Source organism: Bombyx mandarina, chromosome 10 (assembly GCF_030267445.1).
Source record: "Bombyx mandarina strain Sakado chromosome 10, ASM3026744v2".
Classification (NCBI taxonomy): Eukaryota; Metazoa; Arthropoda; class Insecta; order Lepidoptera; family Bombycidae; genus Bombyx; species Bombyx mandarina.
Window position 1 is genome coordinate 4,533,385 of NC_143217.1, and position 26,472 is coordinate 4,559,856.

Consider the following 26,472-nt stretch of genomic DNA (forward strand, 5'->3'; position numbering starts at 1 on the left):
CCAGAGACGTAGACAGAGACAGCCTGGCTGAGTTCGTCGCGCCGATCAGATCAGTCGCTCACTTCATCCAGTTAAAAGGACTTGTCTTCCTAGCAGTCTGGTTCGCGATCGCATACGGAATCATTCAGTTTTTTTAAAGGCGACCGCAGTGAAAATGGTGAGAACATAAGACGCGAAGTCTACGTGTTTTGTTGAACGAATTAATAATTGAGTTGGTGAATTTTTCAGGAGGAGCTCGACAAGGAACAGATTGCCAGTGAGTGTTTTTTTTTTTTAATTCTTTTTATAAAATATAGCATGCTTGGAATTACTAGACCTGCCTTTTTGTTTATTAGTTTATGGCGACGTTATTGCTCATTCCAGTTTAAATAAAAGCCAAGTTACTAGTTAATCGTTTCAAACATAGTTGATTACATTCCATACATTCAGTGTTTACCGTTGTTTACCTTTGTTCTTCTATTAACATGTAACGATTCTTCTACAAGGCGAAAGTAGACGAAACTGTTTAGATTTCCGAGCGTGAAGTTTTAGAATAACAGTAACAATTTAGAAGTCTTTCTGAACGAATCATCACATACATTTGAGGGATTTCGTCAACTAAGTTGACGATGTATTTGCATTTAATTACTGTTTTTCATATTTAACATAGTTATTTTTCATTCCAATTTTTTTTATTGCTTAGGTGGGTGGACGATCACACAGCCCACCTGGTGTTAAGTGGTTACTGGAGCCCATAGACATTTACAACGTAAATGCGCCACCCACCTTGAGATATAAGATCTAGTCTGAGATATAGGTCTCAAGTATAGTTACAACGGCTGCACCACCATTCAAACCGAAACGCATTACTGCTTCACGGCAGAAATAGGCAGGGTGGTGGTGGTACCTACCCGCACGGACTCACAAGAGGTCCTACCACCAGTAATTACGCAAATTATAATTTTGCGGGTTTGATTTTTATTACACGATGTTATTTCTTCACCGTGGAAGTCAATCGTGAACGTTTGTTGAGTACGTATTTCATTCTGGGATTCGAGAACACGAATGCACCAGACGTCTTATCCTTTAGGCCACGATGACTTTTATTCACTTCAATTATATGGAAAAGAAAGGAAACTTCGCCGCTTCTGGAAGTCAACAATGTCAGGGGCAGAACAAAGCCAGTGCTTACCGTTGAGAACTGAAACGGCGGACGTGTATTTTCATTTGGACTACTCTTAAAATCTTGATTTGTTTTCCAGTTTTAAGGAAAGCCTTCGAAGCCTTCGATCATGAGAAGAAAGGCTGTATCGGTACTGTGATGGTTGGCACGATCCTCGGCATGCTGGGACACAACGTCACTGATGACATGTTAAAGGAAATCATCCAAGAAGTTGATGTTGATGGTAAGTCAGGGAAATGGTAAACTTTGTAAACGCATCCTGCCTTCTTCGTCACTACACTCTTAGACGAATGCAAAATTATATAGTAAAACAAAGGACGACCATGACCGTCGCAGCTTGGACTTGCTCATTTTAACTTACTAAAAACCTGCTGCGCGATTTGAAACCTTCTACCATTTAACATCACAATTAAATTGACAATGCAGTATTATAAGTATGAGGGCCACGGCCCATCCTCTATTCGGCCTATTTTTGTCACAGGGCAGCCAGCTCATATCAAATACTATTGTATCCAAAACAATTTAAGATTTTGGTCTTTATCTCTTACGGTGACAAGATTAATTATGGTTTTCATATTGTGAAGTTAATAGATGTTTTCTTAGCAGAATTTTAACCATGAGATATTTCACCCGTAAAGAGTAAAAATAACTCTTCTCATTACCACACATCATTTCATTCATTCGTGTCATTTAAATGATTAAATGAGATATGAAAATTAATAATGCGTTTGCCTAATATGAATCCTGTCCAACAAAACGGTACGCATCGCCGTAGAAATAGGTATGACGGGTGTTTGACCTAATACTATGTGCATTCACAAAATGCTCAGAAGCAAATAGCACACTCAAATAAAATTTTGTTTGATTTAAAGCACGACACTCGTCCTTATCTCTTGAGGTCTGCGGTGGCCTATCTTCATGCTTTGAACAAAATGCTTTTTCTACCTTGTGAGAAGTAATCGAAGTCTTAATAATGAATGCTTGCTAATGAATAATTTATCCTCCCCCCATATCCTCCCCCCAAACTGGAACGCATGACTGCTTCGCCACAGAAGTTGGTGGAGTAATGGTAAATAATATATGCGGGCTTACAATGCGCCCTATTATCAGCGACATTACGTTCATTATTCAATTTGTTTCATGTAAATATTCGTTTCAAGGTTCCGGTGAACTGGAGTTTGAGGAGTTCGTTACATTAGCATCTAGATTCATGGTCGAGGAAGATGCTGAGGCCATGCAGCAAGAACTGAAAGAAGCATTCCGATTATACGATAAAGAAGGTATGTTTTATTTTTATTTTGTAAATGTCGGGCGTAATTTGATCGATTGAATAACATATTCGGTACAGCAAATTTACAGTAGAAAGTCATGCTTAACCTCGACTTACCTAATAGATATAACCGTACCATCTGACTATAATATAAGACCAAAAGAACTGGAAAACATAGTAAATATTACCCCTTAAAAGTAGAACTGATACAACTCTGGAATACATTACACACGGAAACTAACCCCATAGTAATAGGCACAACAGGCGTAGTAGCAAAAAGCATACATAGATACATAAACAAATTAGAAGCAAATATACACATACTACAAAAACAAGCAGCCATATACACAAATGTACAATAATAGATAAAGTTTTCGGAGATAGAATGTTCATAAATTCAAGAGAATCCGAACCGCCTCTTCCCTGAAGGTTTTAGGGTGGGAGCTAGAAACTAAACCGAGTCAAGAACTTGAGAGAACTTAAATATAATATAATAAATATATAAAAACTATAATAATATAAAAAAAGCAAATGGCCCAGGTTTACGCTAAATTAAATATACTATGATATGCTTACATACAAATTAAAATTAAAAACAACGGATTCTCGGTTTTATTGCTCAAGGCTATATTAATGTCTTTAGTAACTTTTTAAGAATTTACTATCCTGCACTCTCTTCACGCAAAAATATACACATAGAAGTATATATTCGACATATAGATAAGAGATCGTAGTACTCAATTATGTTTTTAAGCAAAAGAGAATAAAAACAAAGCATATGACCTAAAACACCTTCGTGTTATCGTAGGTTGAGCTCAAAACCATTTTCAATGTTTGTGTCTGAAAGTTTCTATAAAAGCAAAAAAAAAAAACAGCAGGCAATGTCAATTAACGCAATCCGAAAAATACAACAATATCACTCAATTAAAAAAAACAAAAAAAAACTTTTGGCAACGATTCGGAAAGCCATGTTTTATAAACTTTATATAAAAAGCGACAGATCAGCTCGAACTCGACAAGATGTATTATACTTGTTGCGTGTTGTAAACGAAAGATTTATCTATTGGAAATAAATGTCATTGCTGTTGTTGAACAGTTTCGTTAAAATTATTTACGTATTTACAGATTAAATTGTTAATCTATATATTAATACGTGAAGCAAAAACTTTGTATCCCTTTTTACGAAAATTGCGCGGACGGAGGAGTATGAAATTTTACACACTTATAGAGAATATAGAGAAGAAGTGCACAATGTTAATATTTTTTTTAAATCATGCATAAAAGACACATTAAATCAATAAAGAAAACATTACACACACTACATACCATGTATTTGACGCACACACGCATGCATACTATTTATTGTCAAACTTTTGTTCTTGACGTCTGTTGTCAAATTGAGATTAAATATTGTTTGTCTTTGTTAATATTTTTTATAGTGTAGTCTTGGCGAAATTTGTGATTATAAAATACAATCATAGTAATGTACAAACTTAGAATTCCAATTAATTATAGTCAAATTTCGACTACTGCGGGACCTCTAGTTAAATTAAATAGAATACATTTATAGCTAATTCGTTTGACGTTTTTCCATAGCCAAATGTAAAAAAAAACCTTTTGATTTTATTTTGAGCCCATGGCCAAAAAAACTTAAATGCTGTTACCGGCCTATAAATGTCAATCGCCTATAAATCCTGATAGAGACTGGATGCTAAAGGCATGAAACCGAAAGTAATGGAGTGCTTATAATAGACCTACATTCAGCATTGGGTGGACACAGGTTGAAGAAGACTAGAGCAGCCTATATGTTATAATATCTCGCTTTTTCAAACGGGAACGGATCACTGTGTCGCTACATAAATAGGTGATGAGATGAGTGATGTTACTTACCTATTAGTGCGGGCTCGTAAGACTGCTTACCACCAGCAAATGTGGTATGGAAAAAAGAAAATTCGAGAGCACGTTAACCTTTTTTCATTACTCTAAATGAGCACAGAAAGTCAGACAATAATAAATGTTTTATTTATAATCATCAACTACGTATTGTGCGTCAGTAATCAATATTGATTTGTTTTATGATGAATTTAAGTAGTACATAGAGAAACGTATATATTTTTAATTACTTTCTCTAGCAGACAAGATAATGATGAATGGTTTCTGACGACCAGTTGAGCAACTAAAGTCACGATAAATATATTTTTTTGTTTGACTTTTACAACTCTTGTATTAAAGATATGCAAGCTTTTTTACTTCGTAATCTAATAAACAATTATGTGGATTGATTTATTTATGCAAAGTCGTTAAAAAACAAAGTGTAGAATCGCGTCCAAAAAAAGAAACTAATTTTTAGTGAACTTTAATTGTTCGTTTTTCAACTCTCAAGGACAAATCGCGTTTTACAGTTTATGTGCGTTATATAATATGTACATTGCTGCGGATAAGCAGAATCCTGGCATCTTTGGGCTCACCATTTTCCATCAGTAATGAAGGATATTTATAAGGTTTTCACCTTTGATTTTAAATGTTACGGCGTTATTGATCTATTATAAAATTACTTTTTATTTTTTTTATTGCTTTGATGGCTGGACGAGCTCACAGCCCACCTGGTGTTAAGTGGTTACTGGAGCCCATAGACATCTACAACGTAAATGCGCCACCCACCTTGAGATATAAGTCCTAAGGTCTCAGTATGGTCACTCGGCACAAATACATCGTAAGTCATCGTATAGTATCACGGATGGATCGAATACTAACAACTTCGCTAGAAATTAGAATTAAAATAGTTAGACGCAACTTTTGACAGTGTATTTACGAGTGTACGACAGTGTATTATTAGTACGAATACTATTTCCCTTCTCGACTAATTAAAGTCGATACAGGTAAATCATCTCATAGAAATTTATTGAGTTTCATATAAATTTTGCGTGTGATCCCAACGGATCAAAGTTCCGAAAACATTCCGTGCATTATTTATTAGTTTTGGGCTTATAATTTGTGAATTTATAATGAGCTTTATTCTATACTGAAAGCGTCCTACTGCACATTATTCGGTAGCTGTATCGAATTTCAACACGCAGCAAATATTTTTAATACGCTTTTATTAGCTTCAGACGTATGTATGTTAGTATGTAACGGAATCTTTGAACATGATTTTGACCCCCTTCAAAACGTCGGGTTAGCTCGAAATTTTGTATTAAGGACTGATGACAATTCAATATTTAAAAAAAAAAAAAAAATGAAAAAATTTAAATTCAACTAAAAATTTAAAAATAAATAATAGTTATAAAAACTAAGAAAATACGCTTTTATAGAAAATCGAACTATAAAATAGAAAATAAATCTTAATAAATTTGAATTAAAAATAGTGTAAGAAAATATGATTTTATTGGACTCCACGCTTTTTTACAATATTATTTTGTAAGTTTTTTTAAACTATTATTTATTTTCATATAGTAGATTTAAAGATTACTTCTTTTTTTTATAAGTAGTCTCTTATAAATAAATTATAAAAAAGTCTCTGTTTTATTGTGTGACGACGATCCTTCGCTTCATGCAGAAACTATGTGATTAGTTACGAACAGTAATACAATACCCATGTACGCTCAAATTACTAAATTAGCATAAGGTATAATTTTTTTAAATTAGATATTTTCGTACAGGTAATGGCTACATCACGACTGCAGTATTGAGGGAAATTCTGAGGGAGCTAGACGACAAAATCAGCGCCGAAGAACTGGACATGATGATTGAAGAAATCGATTCTGACGGCTCGGGAACTGTTGATTTTGATGGTGAATTTTATTACTTTAGGATTAATTAAATACATAACAGGGCTGAAAGGCCTCCAGACCACCAGTAATCTCTCAAACATAAAAAAGGGCAGTGGATGGATACGATTGGCCCAGGATCGAGTTGCGTGGCGTGCCTTAAGAGAGGCCTATGTCCAACAGTGGACTATAACAGGCTGTTAATGATAAAATACCCTTAAAATTAAAATCCGCTGTAACGTTTTTACCTTCAATTCAAAAGCCAGCCTACAAAAAGCGGCACGTCTAAAATTTAATGTTAATGCGAAGTTTCAATCATGTTTCTGAAAGCTGACATTGAAAACGGTAGCTGAATATCCTAATCTGTTTAAAATAATAAGTAAATGATAAGGTTAGCTTTTTGGGTGTGTTGTAAGCCAGCTCTATTTTCACGTTCTGTGTAATCCATATTGGAAATTATGACATATAGTAAAGTTTATTGCAGTAATGTTATTATCACATATTTATGAGCTGTAGCGATTAAACACCCGGTGACCCGTGAACTTATGTACTCGATTTACTCAATTAAAAGGGTAAAAGACAAATTAATTATTGATACTAGGGCGAATAGTGAGACTATACGGGTATATTTGTTTTTTAGGATGGATTAGTAAATGGTGGCCCGAAGGCCTTTTTATGTTGGTCAAGGCGGGTGGGCGGATTTAAGCTAGGAGGAGGAGGTTTGCTAACGGCTCTCCGAACGCCTCCAAAGGAAACCTGACAAATGTTACCGCTAAATAAGCTTGGCGAGAAACTCAGTGTGCTGATGCTGTAGGCTAGGTTTCATGTTGCCCTTTTTACGAAGAATTTGACGAGTAAAGTAAACGCTGTGAAGCCTAATCCCACCGTTTGACTTAGAAGCGTCTTACAATAGCTGAAGTGGATTGAGTGGATGAGTAGAAATGTGTAAACGCCACCGTCTTGCCTATTTCTAATACAATGAACACCTTGTTGCTCCATAAGACACAGCGCAAGGCGCTTTGACCTAAGTAATTTTTTTTTTTTTTCAGAATTCATGGAAGTCATGACTGGCGGAGATGACTAAGGAATTTCGAAACATTACACTGGAGCTTAATTAACAACAAGCGGTCAATTTTAAAATAATTAATCAAAAACATTTCAACGTATGATACGAAATATCTTGTTAAGCAATGAGTTGTTGTACTAAATGTCCCACCTCATAATAAAATGTTGGTTTGTTAAAAATAAATGCTGGAAGACAAGAAAAAAAATCGTTTTTTTTTAAGTATACGCACATCGGTAAATGTTTCTACATGCTAATATCAGGATTTTTGTATTGCATTTTTGATAAGGTGTAAATTAGCCAATATTTTAGCGCTGCACCGTATGCTCCTTGGTTAGCGTATATGTAAAGAGAACACATTCGGCGACTATAATCTTTTAAAACAACATTATAAAGTATAGTTTAACAGGTCCTTCATAGCCCTGTAGGTGCTTTTTTTTCTTCTACCTATTCTAGTAACCTCGAGGGGTTATTCTAGATTCACCGAACTAGTAGATGAGCTCACGAGGCTCAAACCTGACGACGTTGCTAACACGAACCCTAGCGAGAGCCGTGCTTCTCAGATTTGTAAAGACGTGGTGCTCCAGGGGATGGAATTGTTTATTCCCTCCTCTGAAGTGCCCGTTGGGGGTCGCAGCAGACCCTGGTATAACAATGCCAGCAGGGATGCTGCACACCTCAAGCGGTCCGCATACGTGGCATGGGATAATGCCAGGAGACGTCAGGACCCTAACATCTCAGAGGAAAGGCGGAAATATAACGCCGCTTCCAGGTCCTACAGGAAGGTTATTGCCAAGGCGAAGTCGGAGCACGTTGCTAGAATTGGCGAGCGACTGAAGAGCTATCCCTCTGGGAGCCGTGCTTTTTGGTCGCTCGCCAAAGCTGCAGAAGGAAACTTTTGCAGGTCTAGTCTCCCACCACTACGCAAGTCCGATGACAGTCTGGCCCATAGTGCGAAAGAGAAGGCTGACCTTCTGGTCAAACTCTTCGCCTCGAACTCGACTGTGGACGACGGGGGTGCCACACCACCGAACATCCTCCGGTGTGATAGTTCCCTGCCAGAGATCTGCTTTACACAGTGTGCAGTCAGGCGGGAACTCAGACTCCTGGACGTCCATAAGTCGAGCGGGCCAGACGGCATCCCTGCAGTGGTTCTGAAAACGTGCGCCCCTGAGCTGACGCCTGCGCTAACGCGTTTGTATCGCCTCTCTTATTGCACTAACAGGGTTCCGTCTTCATGGAAGACTGCCCACGTCCACCCTATCCCCAAGAAGGGTGACCGGTCGGACCCATCGAGCTATAGGCCTATCGCGATAACTTCCTTGCTTTCCAAGGTGATGGAGCGAATAATTAATATACAACTCCTGAAGTATCTGGAGGATCGCCAGCTGATCAGTGACCGACAGTACGGTTTCCGTCACGGTCGCTCAGCTGGCGATCTTCTTGTATACCTCACTCACAGGTGGGCTGAAGCCTTGGAAAGCAAGGGCGAGGCTGTTGCTGTGAGCCTTGATGTCGCGAAGGCCTTCGACAGGGTCTGGCATAGGGCACTTCTATCGAAGTTACCATCTTACGGAATCCCCGAGGGTCTCTGCAAGTGGATCGCTAGCTTTTTGGATGGGCGGAGCATCACGGTCGTTGTAGACGGTGACTGTTCTGATACCATGACCATTAACGCTGGCGTTCCACAAGGTTCGGTGCTCTCCCCCACGCTTTTCATCCTGTATATCAATGACATGCTGTCTATTGATGGCATGCATTGCTATGCAGATGACAGCACGGGGGATGCGCGATATATCGGCCATCAGAGTCTCTCTCAGAGCGTGGTGCAAGAGAGACGATCAAAACTTGTGTCTGAAGTGGAGAACTCTCTGGGGCGAGTCTCCGAATGGGGTGAATTGAACTTGGTTCAATTCAACCCGATAAAGACACAAGTTTGCGCGTTCACTGCGAAGAAGGACCCCTTTGTCATGGCGCCGCAATTCCAAGGAGTATCCCTGCAACCTTCCGAGAGTATCGGGATACTTGGGGTCGACATTTCGAGCGATGTCCAGTTTCGGAGTCATTTGGAAGGCAAAGCCAAGTTGGCGTCCAAAATGCTGGGAGTCCTCAACAGAGCGAAGCGATACTTCACGCCTGGACAAAGACTTTTGCTTTATAAAGCACAAGTCCGGCCTCGCATGGAGTACTGCTCCCATCTCTGGGCTGGGGCTCCCAAATACCAGCTTCTTCCATTTGACTCCATACAGAGGAGGGCCGTTCGGATTGTCGATAATCCCATTCTCTTGGATCGTTTGGAGCCTCTGGGTCTGCGGAGGGACTTCGGTTCCCTCTGTATTTTGTACCGTATGTTCCATGGGGAGTGCTCTGAGGAATTGTTCGAGATGATACCAGCATCTCGTTTTTACCATCGCACCGCCCGCCACCGGAGTAGAGTTCATCCATACTACCTGGAGCCACTGCGGTCATCCACAGTGCGTTTCCAGAGATCTTTTTTGCCACGTACCATCCGGCTATGGAATGAGCTCCCCTCCACGGTGTTTCCCGAGCGCTATGACATGTCCTTCTTCAAACGAGGCTTGTGGAGAGTATTAAGCGGTAGGCAGCGGCTTGGCTCTGCCCCTGGCATTGCTGAAGTCCATGGGCGACGGTAACCACTCACCATCAGGTGGGCCGTATGCCCGTCTGCCTACAAAGGCAATAAAAAAAAAAAAAAAAAAAAAAAAAAAAAAAAAAAAAAAAAAAAAAAAAAAAAAAAAAAAAAAAAAAAAAAAAAGATTACTGGTGGTAGGACCTCTTGAGAGTCCGCGCGGGTACCACCACCTTGCCTATTTCTGCCGTGAAGTAGTAATGCGTTTCGGTTTGAAGGGTGGGACAGCCGTTGTTACTATACTGAGACCTTAGAATTTATCTCAAGGTGGCTGGCGCATTTACGTTGTAGATGTCTATGAGCTCCAGTAACCACTTAACACCAGGTGAGCTGTGAGCTCGTCCACCCATCTAAGGAATAAATAAATAAAAATAATCTGCCAACGGATCGGAATCGCGACCCACTGAGAAGATCCGGCGAGAAGCTCAGTGGGCTGTGTCTGTGGGTTAATTTACTCGCCCTTCGTCGCAAGCGACGGATTCGACGAGAACGATGACCGGTAGATGCTATATGGCGCGGTCAATAGCGTTGATCCTGTGACAAAATTCAAGTAATCTGGTCGGAAGATGCAAAACACAATTTTTCATCGAATAACTAGATTATCAGTTGAGTTTGTGTTTTTTTTATCTAATTTTTTTTTAATGTGTCGATGAGTGGACGAGCTCTCGGCCCCCTGGTGCTAAGTGGTTAACGGAGCCCGTAGACATCAACAACGTCAATGCCGTCACCCATTTTGAGACATGAGCTCTGAATCTCAGTTTTTTCAATACAACAGCCGCTTTATCTTTCAAACCGAAACGCATTACTGCTTCGCGGGTGACATAGGCAGGACGGTGGTACCTAACCATGCGGGCTCACAAGACGCCACTCCTTAGAAGTTAATATTAATATTGAGAATTGCGAAAATAATCGATATCTCGGAAAAAAAAACTAATTCAAATCTCGATAATGTTACAATCGATCTTAAGTATTATCAAACAAAAAAATAAAAGTTACATATCGATGGTACTATTTCTGTCAAAGCCGTAGTAGCTTGATTGATTGGTTTTCGTTGTATCCTCTGCACCATTGAGTCTCGCACCGCAACCGGAAATTACATCACTGTCGACTTCGTACGATTTCCGGAAGAGCGTTGTCAACTGATTTGCCAAATAGCCCGTCCGCTGAGAGCGAGTACCGACTCGAGGATAATTTTTTATAGATTATATTATACTACAATTTTTTGTGCTGGTAATTTATATCTCTAGTTCGTAAAAAAAATTTATGGCTAGTGGGAAGAAGCTACTAATCCAAGCCGTCAGCAATCTTTCAGCAGCTTACACGCCACACCAGTAGGGCTGGCACGAATATTCAGGAGGTAACTTAAGTAAGTAAGTGAAATAATCGAATTAGATTTATCTTTGTTATACCTTTAAAGGAGCAATTCTTGTATATATATAATCTGAATCTCGGAAATGGCACCAATGATTTTCATAAAATTTAGTATAGGTACAGGGGATTTCGGGGGTTGATAAATCGATCGAGCTACGATTTATTTTCAGAAAATGTTGTTTTATTCGTATTTTCAATATTCAACTCTTCCTGACATCTATTGGCGAATAATAATACTATTTTTCTTAATTGAGGGCAACTAACCGCTTTAAAGACACAACAAGATGGCGTTATCAAAAAAAAAACAAAAAAAAAGGTCATCATCTAGTTTTGTATTAAAATTCGAACACCGCTCGCTCCCTTGATGGAATCAAATATCTTGGAGACGAATGATATGTAAATATGTATAAGTAACGCACGTCGAGACGCCATATTGAAGTTTAGTGAAATACACTTCAGTTATTCCCGAACATTCTTTTTTTATTTATTTTCACGATCATTACTGTTACTGTTTCCATTTTCGTTCTTTGACGAACATCAAATTGATTTTGTAACCTTTATTGCAAAGATGACAATTATAGATCAATATTCTATTTTTCAATTTTGGATTACTGCATATCTATACTAATATTATAAAGCTGAAGAGTTTGTTTGTTTGGTTGGTTGAACGCGTTAATCTCAGGAACTATGGGTTCGATTCGAAAAATTCTTTCAGTGTTAGATAGCCAATTTATTAACGAAGGCTTAACATAACATCTTAACATCGCAGCAAAATAATTATCAAGCCCCTAATATTGATGTACAAGGCGCCGGCCGGCTGGTGCGCAGTGGCACAGAATAAGAACAAGAACAAGAAAACACAAATCACTTCAAGATAGGCTTTGAATATAATAGAATTAGATAGATTTTCACTGGTGGTAGGACCTCTTGTGAGTCCGCACGGGTAGGTACCACTACCCCGCCTATTTCTGCCGTGAAGCAGTAATGCGTTTCGGTTTGAAGGGTGGGGTAGCCGTTGTAACTATACTGAGACCTCAGAACTTATATCTCAAGGTGTGTGGCGCATTTAGGTTGTAGATGTCTATGGGCTCCAGTAACCAGTTAACACCAGGTGGGCTGTGAGCTCGTCCACCCATCAAAGCAATAAAAAAAAAAAGATTCTTGTGGATTTCTCCAGAATCCTATCATCAGGTCTTGATGATTACAGGACAATTCGGGAACTCTACCCTTTCGAATAAAAAACAGAAAAGAGAATTTATCAGAATCGGTTCAAGCATTCTCGAAAAATCGGTGAACATACATAGATAAAAAAATTGTGGTCGAATTGATAGCCTCCTCTTTTGAAGTCGGTTACAAAGCGTGATTTTAGTATCTTAAACAGCTCATTATAATAATAATAAATAGCTCCTTAACATTCTATTATTCAAAAATATTTTAACTTTCTACGTCAATGAAGTCGCGGGTAAAATTTACCGTTATCCCAAAGTAACTATTCCACGCGGACGAAGTCGCGAGCAAAAGTAATATGTATTGTATGCATATCGACGCTTGAAAGGCAAACGTGACTAAGCGAAAATGCGTGAACTTTACAGTAGACTAATTTAAAGTTGAGATACCTGAAAACAAAATTTATTTTAACGAATCTAGCTGTAGTAGAATCTAGCTAGTAGCAGAAGGATTGAAATGATTTTAATACCTATAGACCTAAAAATATATTTTTTTTGCGTATCGAATATGGTTATTGCCTATTATTTATGTACAAAGCAGTTATAGTCGCTTAGTCACTTTTGCCTTTCAAGCGTCGAATTATGTATGTAATATAAAATATAATGCTTTAATAATCTATGCTACAAAAACACAGCTCTGTTTCTTTACGTTACAACCCATCTTTACATCGACTTCTGCCATCATTGTCACTAACTCCGGAGTAGTTCCATTTCCGTAGCATGGCTGTCACTTGCACGCCCATTTTAAACGCGATTTTCTGATTTCAATTTTCGAAGTTCTGTAAGAAATAGAACGCTGTAAATATAACGATTTAGCTACCTCGATAACTATCTAATATACGCTATTGAGCACTATGAATTTTCTGCTTAACAAGAGCCGTAAGCACATGAACACATGACGACATAGCCTTTATAATTAGAGCAACATGCATCATTAACAAGAGCCGTAAACACATGAACACATGACGACATAGCCTTTGTAATTAGAGCAACATGCATCATTAATCTGGTCGATCTATGCTTTTAACTTAGGTCCTTCACCTTCCCACGTTAGAAAATTATATTTTATCCCTTAATTTCTTCTAATGAAATACATACCTATAACATGCTCACAAATGACTGGCACGGCCAAAAAATAACGTCGTGTAATAAAATTCAGAGTCGTAAAAATTATAATTTGGCTTCGGCTTTCTTACTGGTGGTAGGACCTCTTGTGATTCTGTACGGGTAGCTACCACCGCCCTGCTTATTTCTGCCGTGAAGCAGTAATGCGTTTCGGTTTGAAGGGTGGGGCCGCCGTTGTAATTATACTTGAGACCTTAGAGCTTATATCTCAAGGTGGGTGGCGAATTTACGTCGTAGATGTCTATGGGCTCCAGTAACCACTTAACACCCGGTCGGCTGTGAGCTCGTCCACCCATCTAAGTAATAAAAATAAAAACCGGATACCACTACCACCCTACCTGTTTCTGCCGTGAAGCTATAACGCGGTTCGATTCGTAAAATGGCACAGCCGTTGTACTGTACAACCGATCTCATGTCTCATCTCATCTGATCTTGTAAGTTTCAATGTCTCAAGGTGCAAGGTACTTCATAATAATATATGTGCTGGGGTGACCACTTAATCTCAGATATACCATGAAGATAACTGCCCATTTAAAGGATGTATGAAATTACTAACCATGATATCACTTTGCGACAACAACAAATATAGAGAAAATTCATTTTATAAAAAACATGGCACCGTAAATAAATCTTGTGATATAAAACAAAATCGTTATTACTATATTCCTTTTAATACAGTATAAACTATTATATGTATGTATGTATATATGTATTTGTAATTTAATAAAATATTATCGCACCCACCACTATTTACTCTGCACCATCTTTGGTTGACTGGTAGAGAATGCTTTAGGCATAAACTCCGCCAATGTAAATTTTACATGAAGTGTATTAAAAAAATAAATAAAAAAATCGCATTGTTTACAAATCGAACATACTAAATATACATTGTAGCCGGTTACAATCGTTTACAATCGTACGCGTATAGTGCATTTATAAATTAACAGAGCGTATAATTAGACGAACAAATTTGGCCCTGTCGATATCATTGGATGCGCTCGCGGGATTCCTAGAGTCGCAACCGGCCAGGGGATGTCAACTTTTAATTAATTAGCCAGATCAATCAGCTGATAATTAATTTTGTTTGTTAGGGGCCGATTTTTCATTGAACAAACAAACTGTAACTTAGTTAACTATATATTGAATTTATTTTAAATTATTTCGTTCATAGAACAGTTTTTTTTTGTTATTTATGTTATAAACCCATAAATACTTTTCAAGGACATTTGGAAAAAGTTGTTATAGGTATTTGAAAACCACTAGGTGGTTTTGGAGATCTATTAAGAAAGTTTACTTTTTTTGGAATTTTCGAATGATTTAAAATTTGAATTTGAAAAGAAATCTGGCGGTATTACTTCAGAGAGGTTAGAAAGTATTATATTAATTTATCTACCATAGTTTTTGGTAATTTTGTAGTGTCAAATTAAATTTTTAAACAAGTTATCAATTAATTTCAAATTAGTGCCACTTTATGCATCATATGACGACGCTATTTAACGAGAGAGAAAATGTTAAAAGCAGTAAACACGGTTCAAGCTGAGGCTACTAATAAAACTACTAACTAAATACATTGCTGAGGTGATTGGAACTACAGAAAATCAGATATCAAAGTTATCGTGCTACTGGTAAAATGATTGAATGACACCGAGATGGAGTGAAGTGCATAACCACTCAACGATGAGAACGATTTTTGCAAAATGTCGCAAGAAGACAATGGAATTTTATGTAAATATAATTTACATAAAGTTCCATGCAGTTGGTACAAAATATACCGTTGTGAGTGGCCGAACTGTGAGGGGAAAACTGCAAAACTGATGGCAAATATACATAATATACATTTGCCTGTCTGTGAAACATTAAAGACTGTCGAAGACAGAGACACATGGGGAACATTTGTGCAACGAGTGGTCAGAGAACAGACTTCATGCTAGATATAGCTTTCAAAAATGAAGATATCGACTCGGAAAAAAAAGAAAATGAAGAAGAGCGGGATATCTTGATTCAAAGCATGAAAAACCGCTGCAAGACCTTTGTTAACGTCACAAATTGACTACTGATTTTTGGGAATAATTAAAAAAAAACTGAATAATTTTTCACTCTCTTTTGACAAACATATTCATTGTTAATTTTCCATTATTTCATAAATTTGATTTTTGTTTAAATGTATATTTCAATTTTTTCAAACAAAAAGTTTTTAGTGTATATCTAAAGATTAGTCTGATAAATAGGCTTGATGAAAATATGTACAGGCTTTATTTATATTGTACATGATTTATTTATATAAAATTTTGAATTAATTTTGAAAATCCGAGATATCCCGAGGCAGTGTTTACATGTGTATTTTACTTTTGTCTCATTAGAATTACAAAATCAGCCCTAGTCTATAAAGTTTTGTTTCTGGATGGATTACTAACTGGTTTAGACATTATACGTTCGAAATTCGGAGTTAAAATTGTTGTTGGCTTTGTAGGTTAGTCGGGTTGCTATGGAAGAGTATTTTTTCCCTTGAAAATCCTATATTTATTTAATATTTAGACAAAGGTTATCGCTAAATTACGTAAAAGGATTCGATTTAATTACATATGGCACATTAACGCTCTAGTGTTGGCCACGACTATGGCAGAGCAGTATTAGAATGGTTGCCACCAATGTATCCGAGTAAAGGTAAAAACGCAATTATTTACATACTTACATATCATATTTTCTGTTAACAATATTAATGGGGATGTAGTTTCCGTATTTGATGTTTTGAAGGGTTTTTTTTATATTATTTTATTCCATTTATTTAATTCGGAACCGTGATTGACGAACAGATGCAGTTAAGTTAAATAATTTACAAAGTTTAAAAACAAAAAAAAAAATACGCCTAAATAGCAAATCGAACTAACAATCGTTTTTTTTCATGTTTTTGATATTTATCACGATATTAGAGCGAAGCTATAAAATTATTGTGTTGTCGAAAGTCCTTGATGCACGTGCAAAATTTTTCAAGTTAAACGCACGTTTTGAAGTAAATGAAAATGTATTTTAAAGATTTCGTTACATACAAACATATCAAACTATAGTAGGGCAGCCCACGATGCTAAATGGGGATTTACTCGAGCGTCATGGAGACCTATTACTAATAAAGGCGTTTAAAAAATGTGAAATAACCGGAAAGTTGACTAACAGATGCATCTAGCATTATTACTTGGTAGAAATTAGCTAGATGATGGTACGCATTCATGGTATCTAGCCTTCGGACCTAAAATGAAGAAAATGTAATCCTACTGAATTAACATGAGGACTAACAGAAGCTTAGCCTACGATTATAGCAAGCAGGTGTACAATTAAGAATACGACCTCATGTCAAGGTTACTTGGTACAAGGTTACGAACTCATTTCAAAGTTACATTTACTAATACTATAAACTTACAAATCGTAATGCATATTATATTTGTAATAATCACAGAAATAGATCACGTAAACACGCAGCTGCATTTAGACATGCTTACTACAAATACATAAAAAAAAACACATCCAAAATTGAATTTAAATTTATAAATAATTAAATGAACGAATAATTAATCCCGTCAAGTGAACAATGGATCACCCCTGAAATATTTACAGGCGGAAACAAATCGCCCCCGCGATATATAAGCGGACTAGGTACGTGCGATCTGGATCAATCACAGAATCGAGACAGTCAAGTCATCGTATTACTGTGATTTATTGGCCGGGAACAAACGAAAATGGTGCGTGCTCGTGATCAAACGTAACAGTGATAACTGATAATAATAATAGTAGCATCGAGTTTTTTATTATTATTATTAACATGTACTATGTTGAAAGTTTTGTTAATCGTGTCTTTCTGTTTCTGTTGCATGGATCTCGCGCAGGAGGAACTAGACAAAAATCAACTGCTGCGTAAGTTTATTAGACATACAATGTTAACTCTTAAGCCTTGTTCGGACTAGGCGAGTATTTTAGTCGAGTACCGTGTGATTTAGTGGCTAAACTACTCGCTACTGGCCCGAAAAAATAGAACAAAATGGATTGACTTGACTAAATTATTTACTAACCTACTCGACTAAATTTTTGGTGCTCAGACACATTTAGCGACTAAATTACTCGGTACTCGACTAAAATACTCGCCTAGTCCGAACAAGGCTTAAAGTGTTTAAACGAATATATCTCAAATAACAGCCAATTTCGAACTTATCAAACTGGATCTAGACGTATTGTGAGATAATTTTTATTTTTTAATTAGATATTTTTGAATGGTGGTAGAACCTCTTGTGAGTCCGGACGGGTAGGTACCACACCCTGCCCATTTCTGACGTGAAGCAGTAATGCGTTTCGGTTTGAAGGGTGGGGCAGCCGTTGTAACTATACTGAGACCTTAGAACTTATATCTCATGGTGGGTGGCGCATTTACGTTGTAGATGTCTATGGGCTCCAGTAACCACCTAATACCAGGTGGGCTGTGAGCTCGTCCACCCTTCTAAGTAATAATAAAAAATCAAAAAAATTTAAATTTGGCGCGGTAATCCGACTATGTGTTTAAATATTTTGTTAACGGCAGCCGATCTTTCTGCCTGTTAAAAGGTTGATGATCGGTGACCTAGAGGGAAAAAGAATACAGATCAGTAAGTGGTCTTTGTGCAACAATGTACTAATTAGCGATAAATTTTCGCCATTTGAGTTCCTAAGTCGATGTGAATGTTGATTTTTATTTTATTGCCGTATCTATCTAGTCGTGCAGGAAAACTCTTGCCTAAACTTATGTTTCAAGTCATCGCCCAAACACAACGTAGAATAATTACCGTCTGCCACCTATCGATCCTACAAATCAACAATTAGTTCACCTTGAATTTAGTTTTCAGTTATTATTGAACCTATATACCTACTCTTTTAAAACAAAGACTTGTTTTAAACGACATTTTTTTCGGAAATCCCACGATACATCACGGAATGCATTATCTTCACACTATTTTTTTTTTTTTTTATTCTTTTTTTCTGATCATAGCCGCAGCCTACCGATAAATTTTTCTATCACAATGACGTTTGTCAAATATGATATTATGACTGGTAGTGCTCTTAACACGGGTTCTACTGTTGTTCTTGTTTTTCTATCTATTTCAGTATGAAGGAACTTTGACCTCGAGTTTAAAGACGTGGGCAAATTCGCGTTATTGTATCTATACACTGAATAGTTGCCTGCTTAATTATGTAAATAACAGGAATTTAATGTTTTCAGTACTGAAAAACGCTTTCGATGCCTTCGACCGCGAGAAGAAGGGTATCATCAGCACCGACATGATCGGGACTATTCTAGAAATGTTAGGTCATGAGCTTGATGATGACACGCTGAATGAAATCATTGATGAAGTTGATGTTGATCGTAAGTATTATACAACTAAATAATCAAATGCGAAAAGCGGAATCCATGGATGGCGGAATGGACGAGCTCACAGCCCACCTGGTGTTAAGTGGTTACTGGAGCCCATAGACATCTACCACGTAAATGCGCCACCCACCTTGAGATATAAGGTTAAGTAATAGTTACAACAGCTGCCCCACCCTACAAACCGAAACGCATTACGGCTTCACGGCAAAAATAGGCTGGGTGGTGGTACCTACCCGTGCGGACTCACAAGAGGTCCTACCACCAATAAAGAATGTCATTGTGCCAAATTAAAGAATAGTGGCAAATCATCTGTAGTTTTCATCTGCGATACATGATGCATCTGGGGGATCGTTAAAGTTCAATTCACACTTGCTTTGTTGGATATAATTTGGAAAATGCCGCCATTAAACATTTATAGTTTGCTGGACTTCAAGAGTTGTGGGAGCTATACTGGGTAATAGCTTGAAAATTGAGCTTAGGGACGATGGTTTTATTTCTAGTTACAAATATAGGTACAATAAACGTTAAAGAAATTTGAAATGACATTTATTCCCATATTCGCGATTGCAGTGTTGACGTCACAAAATATTAATATTTGATTATTGGGTAGGTACTTGTACTAAATTTAGGGAATAATTATATCTAGAAGAATGTAGAAATGTCTAGGACTCTGATGAAATTACGGTACATTATGGCACCGTATTAAAATATTTACAATTGGTAATGATAGATTTAGGAAATACAGTAAATCTACCGTTATAAGGAACCGTATCCACTAGACTAGAAGCTTAATTCAAAACTAGTTTATATATGTGGCAATAGATGGCACTGTTAACAAAACTTGAAACTATTATGGTTTTTATAAATGTTATAGAAATAGCGCTAATTACCAATTTAGCTTTGAGATAAATAAAAAAGTGTAAAATAGTGTAGTGTTAATCTAAATTTAAATAAATAAAATATTTAGTAAAAATTATGGTACAATGTGGAAACTGAAATTGTTTATCTTTATTAATATTTTTTATAGTGTACCCTTGGCGAAATTTGTGATTATAGAAGTATAAAATACAATCATAATAGTGTACAAACTTACAATTCCAATTAATTATAGTCGAATTTCGACTACTGCGGTACCTCTAGTTTCTTTAGAAATATGATAAAAGAGTAGAAAAACTAAAAAAAAAATTACACTTCACTATTTATTACATGTAATGTTGCCATTATCACAAAAATTCGTTTTGGAAGATCATTGAAAATTACAAAAATAACGTCTCACCGTGACAATGTTTTCACATTGCCGTGACCAGGATTCGAACCTGGGTTACTACGGCCACAACGTAGGGTCCTAACCACTAGACGATCACGGCTATTGAGACATGTAAGCATTTGACGAATTTACGAATAGCTTTCTGAATTTTTAAACAAATATAATTTAATTAATTTTCCTATTACATATTTTGGTGTACATAAATCAAATAGTATATGTATATTGCGTACACTGCTCATTGCCAGACAATCGTCGTTCCCAGGATAGTATCGTCAACGATATAAAATTCACCCAAACTGAGTTCACTCAATTCACAAGAATGAGTTTATAAATTAATTAGGTATGTATGTATATGAATGTACTGACCGATACAATTAAATATTGGCGTGGGCGATAGATCTATTTTCATCAACACCGTTATTATTATTATTATCGTTTTGTTGACGTATACAGAAAACGGGTTCACATTTCCACTATTTATTTTTAACACCTCTATCTGATAACCCTAAGTATGATTAATGATGATAATACAACAACAAAAAATAAAAGAAAAAAATATATCATTATCTTATTATGTGTACAACTGTTTTATTGTAAGTTATTAATATTTTTTACATAAATGAGCGATTGATCATTATTTTAAATTTCGTTAATTATCACAAACCGTTCTGTTCATTTATCTTTATACACTAGGATGAAAAGAGTTAAAATGTAAAATAAATACAGTAGATACAAATGATATTTTAAATTCTAACAACGATCTCTTCCGACAATAGCAACGGGTGAAAGAAAGAGCATTAACGGAGAAAGCATGGGTCGTTTGGATTGTCGATAATCCCATTCTCACGGACCTTTGTATATCATTAAACACACACATTACGTGTAAGGTGTTAAAAAACATATTTATCATTCTAGATAGTGGTCAGTTAGAGTTCAATGAGTTCTGCACACTCGCAGCAAAGTTTTTAACAGAGGAAGATCAGGATGACGAAACCATGAGACAGGAACTGAAGGAAGCATTCCGGTTATACGACAAAGAAGGTATTTGGTTATATTTGACACGTTTTTATTCGTTTGGTCTAGTTTTTTTTTTGTCTACATATTTGCTATTGCACGAGGCTTAGCCTTGGAGACTGCTAACATCTGCTCTACTAAGAGCAATGCCTCGCTAAATCTCCGAGAGGATCGGAATCGTGTCTCACTGAGAAGAACCTCAGAAAGAAACTCAGTAGGCTGTTTTTTTCCTACCTATTCGTTGGTAGCATAAGAGGCTATTCCGGCTACGCCTGGACGGGTAGGTGAGCTCACGGTATCAATCTGAAAGAATTTGCTAACATTAGCCCTAGCAAGAGCAGTGCTTCGCAAAATCTACCACCATCGGAATCGCAACCCACTGAGAAGGCCCGACGAGAAACTAAGTGGGTTGTGGGTTCAAGTGGGTGATATCTAGGTAGGTATCTAGTTATGTAACGGATCTTTTAACGTAATTTTCACGAACCTGTTTACAGACGTATAGATAGGATCGATGGCTTTACAATAATTGATTTTATTTTGACTTATAACAGGATAGAATTTTTTTTTATCTTAATTTTTAAGTTTAGTGTTTTTTTCTACAATTTTGTTTCTTACGTTATTATTTCATATATAATTTCAAATAGGCCGGATAGTTAACGATTCCAAGAACTTTTGAATTCTATCGATAATATGTATTAGTTTTTCTTCTTCTTTTTCGTTGTCATGTAGGTACTTAATAGATTAGTTTTTGTTTATTTATTTTCATTTATACTTATTGTACACAAAAGAAAATACAATAAAAACAGATTTAAAGAATGTCTAAATACTATGTACAAAGGCGAGCTTAACTCATTCATGAGTTTTCTTCCAGCAAACCATTAGCAGAGAGAAATACGATGTATAAGATGGGAATAGTGTACAATATAAGAGCTATTAAAGCATGATTTTTAAACTAAGTATTAAAATAATAATAATCTAATATTAAATGAAAAATACATATAAATAAAAATACATAAAACAATAACTAAATACGACTAAAGTGACAGGAAATGTTTCTTCATTTGACTCTTAAAAACTTCTAGAGAGGAACTAGCACGAATAGGTTGAGGGAGAGAATTCCATAATCACACTGCTTGTATTGTGAAAGAGCCACTATAGCGACTAGAGCTGTGTATGGGAGTTTTAAAAAGAAGAGAAGTGGCTTGTCGACTAACTTTGCCGTCAGGAATCAGATATTCAAAGCGTTCACGGAGATAGATAGGGGCATCAGGATTGTGAAGAATAGAATAGAGAAAAGAGAGAATGTGGCAATCTCGACGTCGCCTAATCGGCAGCCACCCCAGCTCAGCCCGGAAATCAGCGAGTTTATCTAAAAGCAATTCAGAAGCATCTAGAAAAGAGATATCAGCATAATCAAGAAGAGGAAGTAGAAGCGTTTGGGCAAGAGAAATTTTAGTGCGAAGAGGCAAGAATTTTTGAAGGCGTTTCAGAGACTGAAAGGAGTAAACTGTTTTTCTGCTTACTTCGGAAACGTGATTAATCCACGAGAGGTGACTGTCGATGTATAAACCTAGATTTTTGACACATTTCGAATAAGCTATCGGAACGTTGTCGTAGAGGATGGGCGCTAACGAGCTGTAATCGAGAAGGCCGCACATATACCTACCACCAACAATGAGAGCTTGCGATTTCGAAGGATTCACCAAAAGACGAAAGGACTTGGCCCAGTTGTAAATCGCGGAGAGATCCACGTTGAATGCCGAAATGGCAGCCCCAACGTCAGCAACCCTCGTATGACGATATAGCTGCAAGTCGTCTGCATAGAGATGGAAGTGTGAAGATAAAGATTGAGAAATTGTGTTTATAAACACAGAAAAGAGGAGAGGAGAAAGTACGCCACCCTGTGGAACACCCGCAGTGAGGTCACACCACTCAGAGAAAGACTCTTCATAGCGAACCGACTGCGAGCGTCCACGGAGGTAAGAATTAAACCACTGAATTACCGAAGACGAGACATTAAGAGAGGATAGGATACCGAGAAGAATGTCAAAATCAACTGAATTAAAAGCATTGCTGAAGTCCAGTAAAACCAAAATAGTAATTGATTTCCGCTTCATGGCCAAGCGAATATCATCGGTGATTTTCACCAACGCGGTGACAGTGCTGTGACCTGGACGGAATCCAGATTGATACGGACTCAGTAGGTTATTCGAAGAGAGGTAAAAATACAGTTGTTTCTGAACAATGCTCTCGAGGACTTTGGAAAAGATCGGAAGAATAGAGATGGGACGGTAATGGGACAAAGAAGCAGGTTTTGCAATTTTAGGCAAGGGTAGGACATGAGCCTTTTTCCAAAGTGACGGAAAGGAACTGGACTCAAGAGAAAAATTTATTATGTGGCAAAGGACAGGAGCAAGTTCCTCCATGATAAGTGTGAACATTTGAAGCTGCAGATTATCACATCCTACTGCCTTAGTGGAAATGGATTGAAAGGATTTTTTAATATCCCGCTTAGCAATTGGTGTAAAGGAAAAAGAAGTATTTAATGGCTTAGAAAGATTTGAGAGATGGTTAAGAGTAGAAGATTTGATGGTGGCATCGAGCGTGACTGGAGGCTTGGCAAAATGCGCATTGAGTGCGTCAATATTCGCCATTACGGTATTCTCCTCAACAGCCTTACCGATACCTTTTGTCCTAATTTGTCCTAATTTTACAGTCTTTTCTTGGGTGTACTTTAACGGATCTATTTTGATATTATATTTCGTTTAATAATATTGTCTGTGGAGTTAATTATTAATGAAATATGCTTAAAATCGGACCTAATCGTCCTGTGACATTTTTATGTTTAGACTAGAAATAGGTATTGTTTCACTGATTTTATAGAACTATTCACAAACTCATTTCATTTTCTGTTGATTGAATCAGGTAATGGCTACATAACGACAGAAGTACTTAAGGAAATCTTCAAGGAATTAGATAACACAATTTCGCCCGAGGATTTGGATAACATGATTGAGGAAATTGACTCTGATGGATCGGGAACAGTAGACTTTGAAGGTATGCTTGGAGTTGGTTTTTTTGGTAATTTATGGTCTTGTTTTAAACAAGACGTCTGGGCCGAAGTTGAAGTAACAACGGCTTAAAGTGCCTAAGTTAGCGAAAAACCATCTCTATTGCCTAAGCTTAGTGAGAAAACAATCTATACTAATATTATAAAGCTAAAGAGTTTGTTTGATTGAACGCGCTAATCTCAGGAACTATGGTCCGATTTGAAAAATTCTTTCAATGTTAGATAGCCTATTTATTGAGGAAAGCTATAGGCATATAAAAATATAACAACACGCTAAGACCAAGACAAGCGGAGCACCAATAAAGAATGTTTCAAAATCGGGGTTTGAATCCCTTTTGAGAGCATCCACTGCGTGCGCTGCGAAAACGGTTAAAGTTTCGCTAAAGTAATGTATGAGAGTCTTCTCTGTATCTGTCTAATGTATGAGGGTCTCTTTTGAAATCTGTTAAAAAGCGTGATTTTTGTATCTTATATAACTCTTTGACATTCTATTATTCAAAAATATTTTCACTTTCTACGTAAATGAAGAGGCAGGTAAAATTTAGCGTTATGCCAAAGTAACTATTCCACGCGGACGAAGTCGCGGGCAAAAGCTAGTAGCTTAATAAAGCGGTTTTGGTTAATTCATTTTTCTTGAACGCGCAATGGATTGTCAATCAACTGATGTTTTTGATTTTTTTTGTGTGTTTTGTGAGTTGATGCATTAGATTTACCAGACCATTAGACCTTGTGGCTTGCGGTGTAATTGAGTCGGCCTTGTTTGATATTTCGCTAAGAATTTCTTTTTTATAATTATAGGGCGTCGTCCTTTTGCTACATTGTCAAGCTTACGTGTCTTAACAGATACACGTTTTTTTGTTTCAGAATTTCTTGAAGTGATGACTGGCGAATAAAATATTGTAAAGCAAATTATACAATTGCCTACTTCACAAAGACTAAAATCTCAATAAGTAAGACACAAGCATGTTGCCTAATTGTCTTAATTCCTTTTAATGATTAAGGATGTTATTAAATTTTAAGGTTATAATATTTTAGTGTACAAATTACTGCGCGTAGTAGTTTAAATGTAAGAGAAATAAAATAAAATAATAAAATCGAAATGTTTTTTTATTACCACGCCATCTGTTAGATATATTGAAACTACACTGGTAATGCTATCTTAGTCTTGATTTCGTTTTTTAATACCGCACGAGATGGCAGCACTCAACCGAAAAATAAGTTTTAAAGACTGACGTATTATGATTTTGTTTAAAACTTAAAATAGATCGAAATCTGGGTAAATTCTCTTAAATTTATTTGTGCCAACTTCTTTAAATTTTCTACGTTTCGTCTATAAAATTTCTTTGTTCATAATGTTGATGGTGCTTTATAATTTTCAATTGAGTAAATATTATATATAATATACATTAAGTACTTTGTGTTTGTTAAATTCACGAGCATAAACATTTAAAATTCATTACCTATTCATTTTTGAATGTAAATTTTAACATACGCACCTAATACGAAAGAAAATATTAGTGATACCACAGTAAACCTTGTATAATATTTTTGTCCTAAAACATTTTTTTTTACTTGCTCTATTTATGGTAAGGATTTTAAACATATAATTTTTTTGGATTACCTAAGTTAATAAACATTTCACAAACCAATAGGATTTCCTCTTGATTTATGGAAAACCAAATATTTACAAATATTAACACAAAATACCGAAAGTCGGTTTTTTTCAATAGGTACCTAGTCCGAAGAAGGTCTTCCCTAAATTTAACGTGAAGGTATTATTGAGACACCCTGTAACGTAAACGATCTCTAAACCGCAAACAATTACGACCTAAAAAGGCCTAATTTTATGTAATAACTACCTAAAATCGAACGATTTTCTCGAACAATATATTTACAGCAAAAACCTAAAACGCTTTTAGATTTCTCGAAATTATCAAATATTGTCGCAATAATGTAATTCGTTGTACGTGCCCATAGCTATTGTATTTAAAAAGTGTTGATAGCGACAAAAACTACGGCGACCAAATGCAGATCAATGTTTGTTCTCAATCACGTTTGTTATATTTCTTCGAAGTTTCTCGTAATGTTGAATATAATA

The 26,472-nt window shown here is 36.6% G+C and overlaps 2 protein-coding genes and 1 non-coding gene across 5 annotated transcripts; 2 read left to right on the forward strand and 1 right to left on the reverse strand.

Annotated features, from left to right (window-relative positions):
• TpnC41C (Troponin C at 41C) lies at window positions 1-7,470 on the forward strand. Its single transcript, XM_028182718.2, has 6 exons — window positions 1-157; window positions 229-256; window positions 1,242-1,385; window positions 2,323-2,442; window positions 6,092-6,223; window positions 7,249-7,470. Exons 1-6 carry the CDS (start codon window positions 155-157, stop codon window positions 7,281-7,283), a joined length of 462 nt encoding a protein of 153 aa, XP_028038519.2. The 5' UTR covers window positions 1-154; the 3' UTR covers window positions 7,284-7,470.
• Window positions 7,471-10,161: 2,691 nt separating this feature from the next.
• Window positions 10,162-25,474, forward strand: LOC114249233 (troponin C, isoallergen Bla g 6.0101). Of its 3 annotated transcripts, none has more exons than XM_089730732.1 (6): window positions 10,162-10,517; window positions 17,513-17,540; window positions 18,874-19,017; window positions 21,206-21,331; window positions 24,230-24,361; window positions 25,239-25,474. In XM_089730732.1, exons 1-6 carry the CDS (start codon window positions 10,479-10,481, stop codon window positions 25,265-25,267), a joined length of 498 nt encoding a protein of 165 aa, XP_089586858.1. In that variant the 5' UTR covers window positions 10,162-10,478; the 3' UTR covers window positions 25,268-25,474. The 3 variants fall into 3 exon arrangements, with proteins under 3 accessions (XP_089586858.1, XP_089586859.1, XP_028038528.2); XM_089730733.1 differs by lacking the exon at window positions 10,162-10,517 and adding an exon at window positions 17,186-17,368; XM_028182727.2 differs by lacking the exon at window positions 10,162-10,517 and having other exon boundaries at window positions 17,375-17,540.
• Window positions 20,319-20,390, reverse strand: TRNAH-GUG (transfer RNA histidin (anticodon GUG)). The gene has a single exon. It is a non-coding gene; the product is annotated as a tRNA-His (tRNA).
• Window positions 25,475-26,472: the final 998 nt, after the last annotated feature.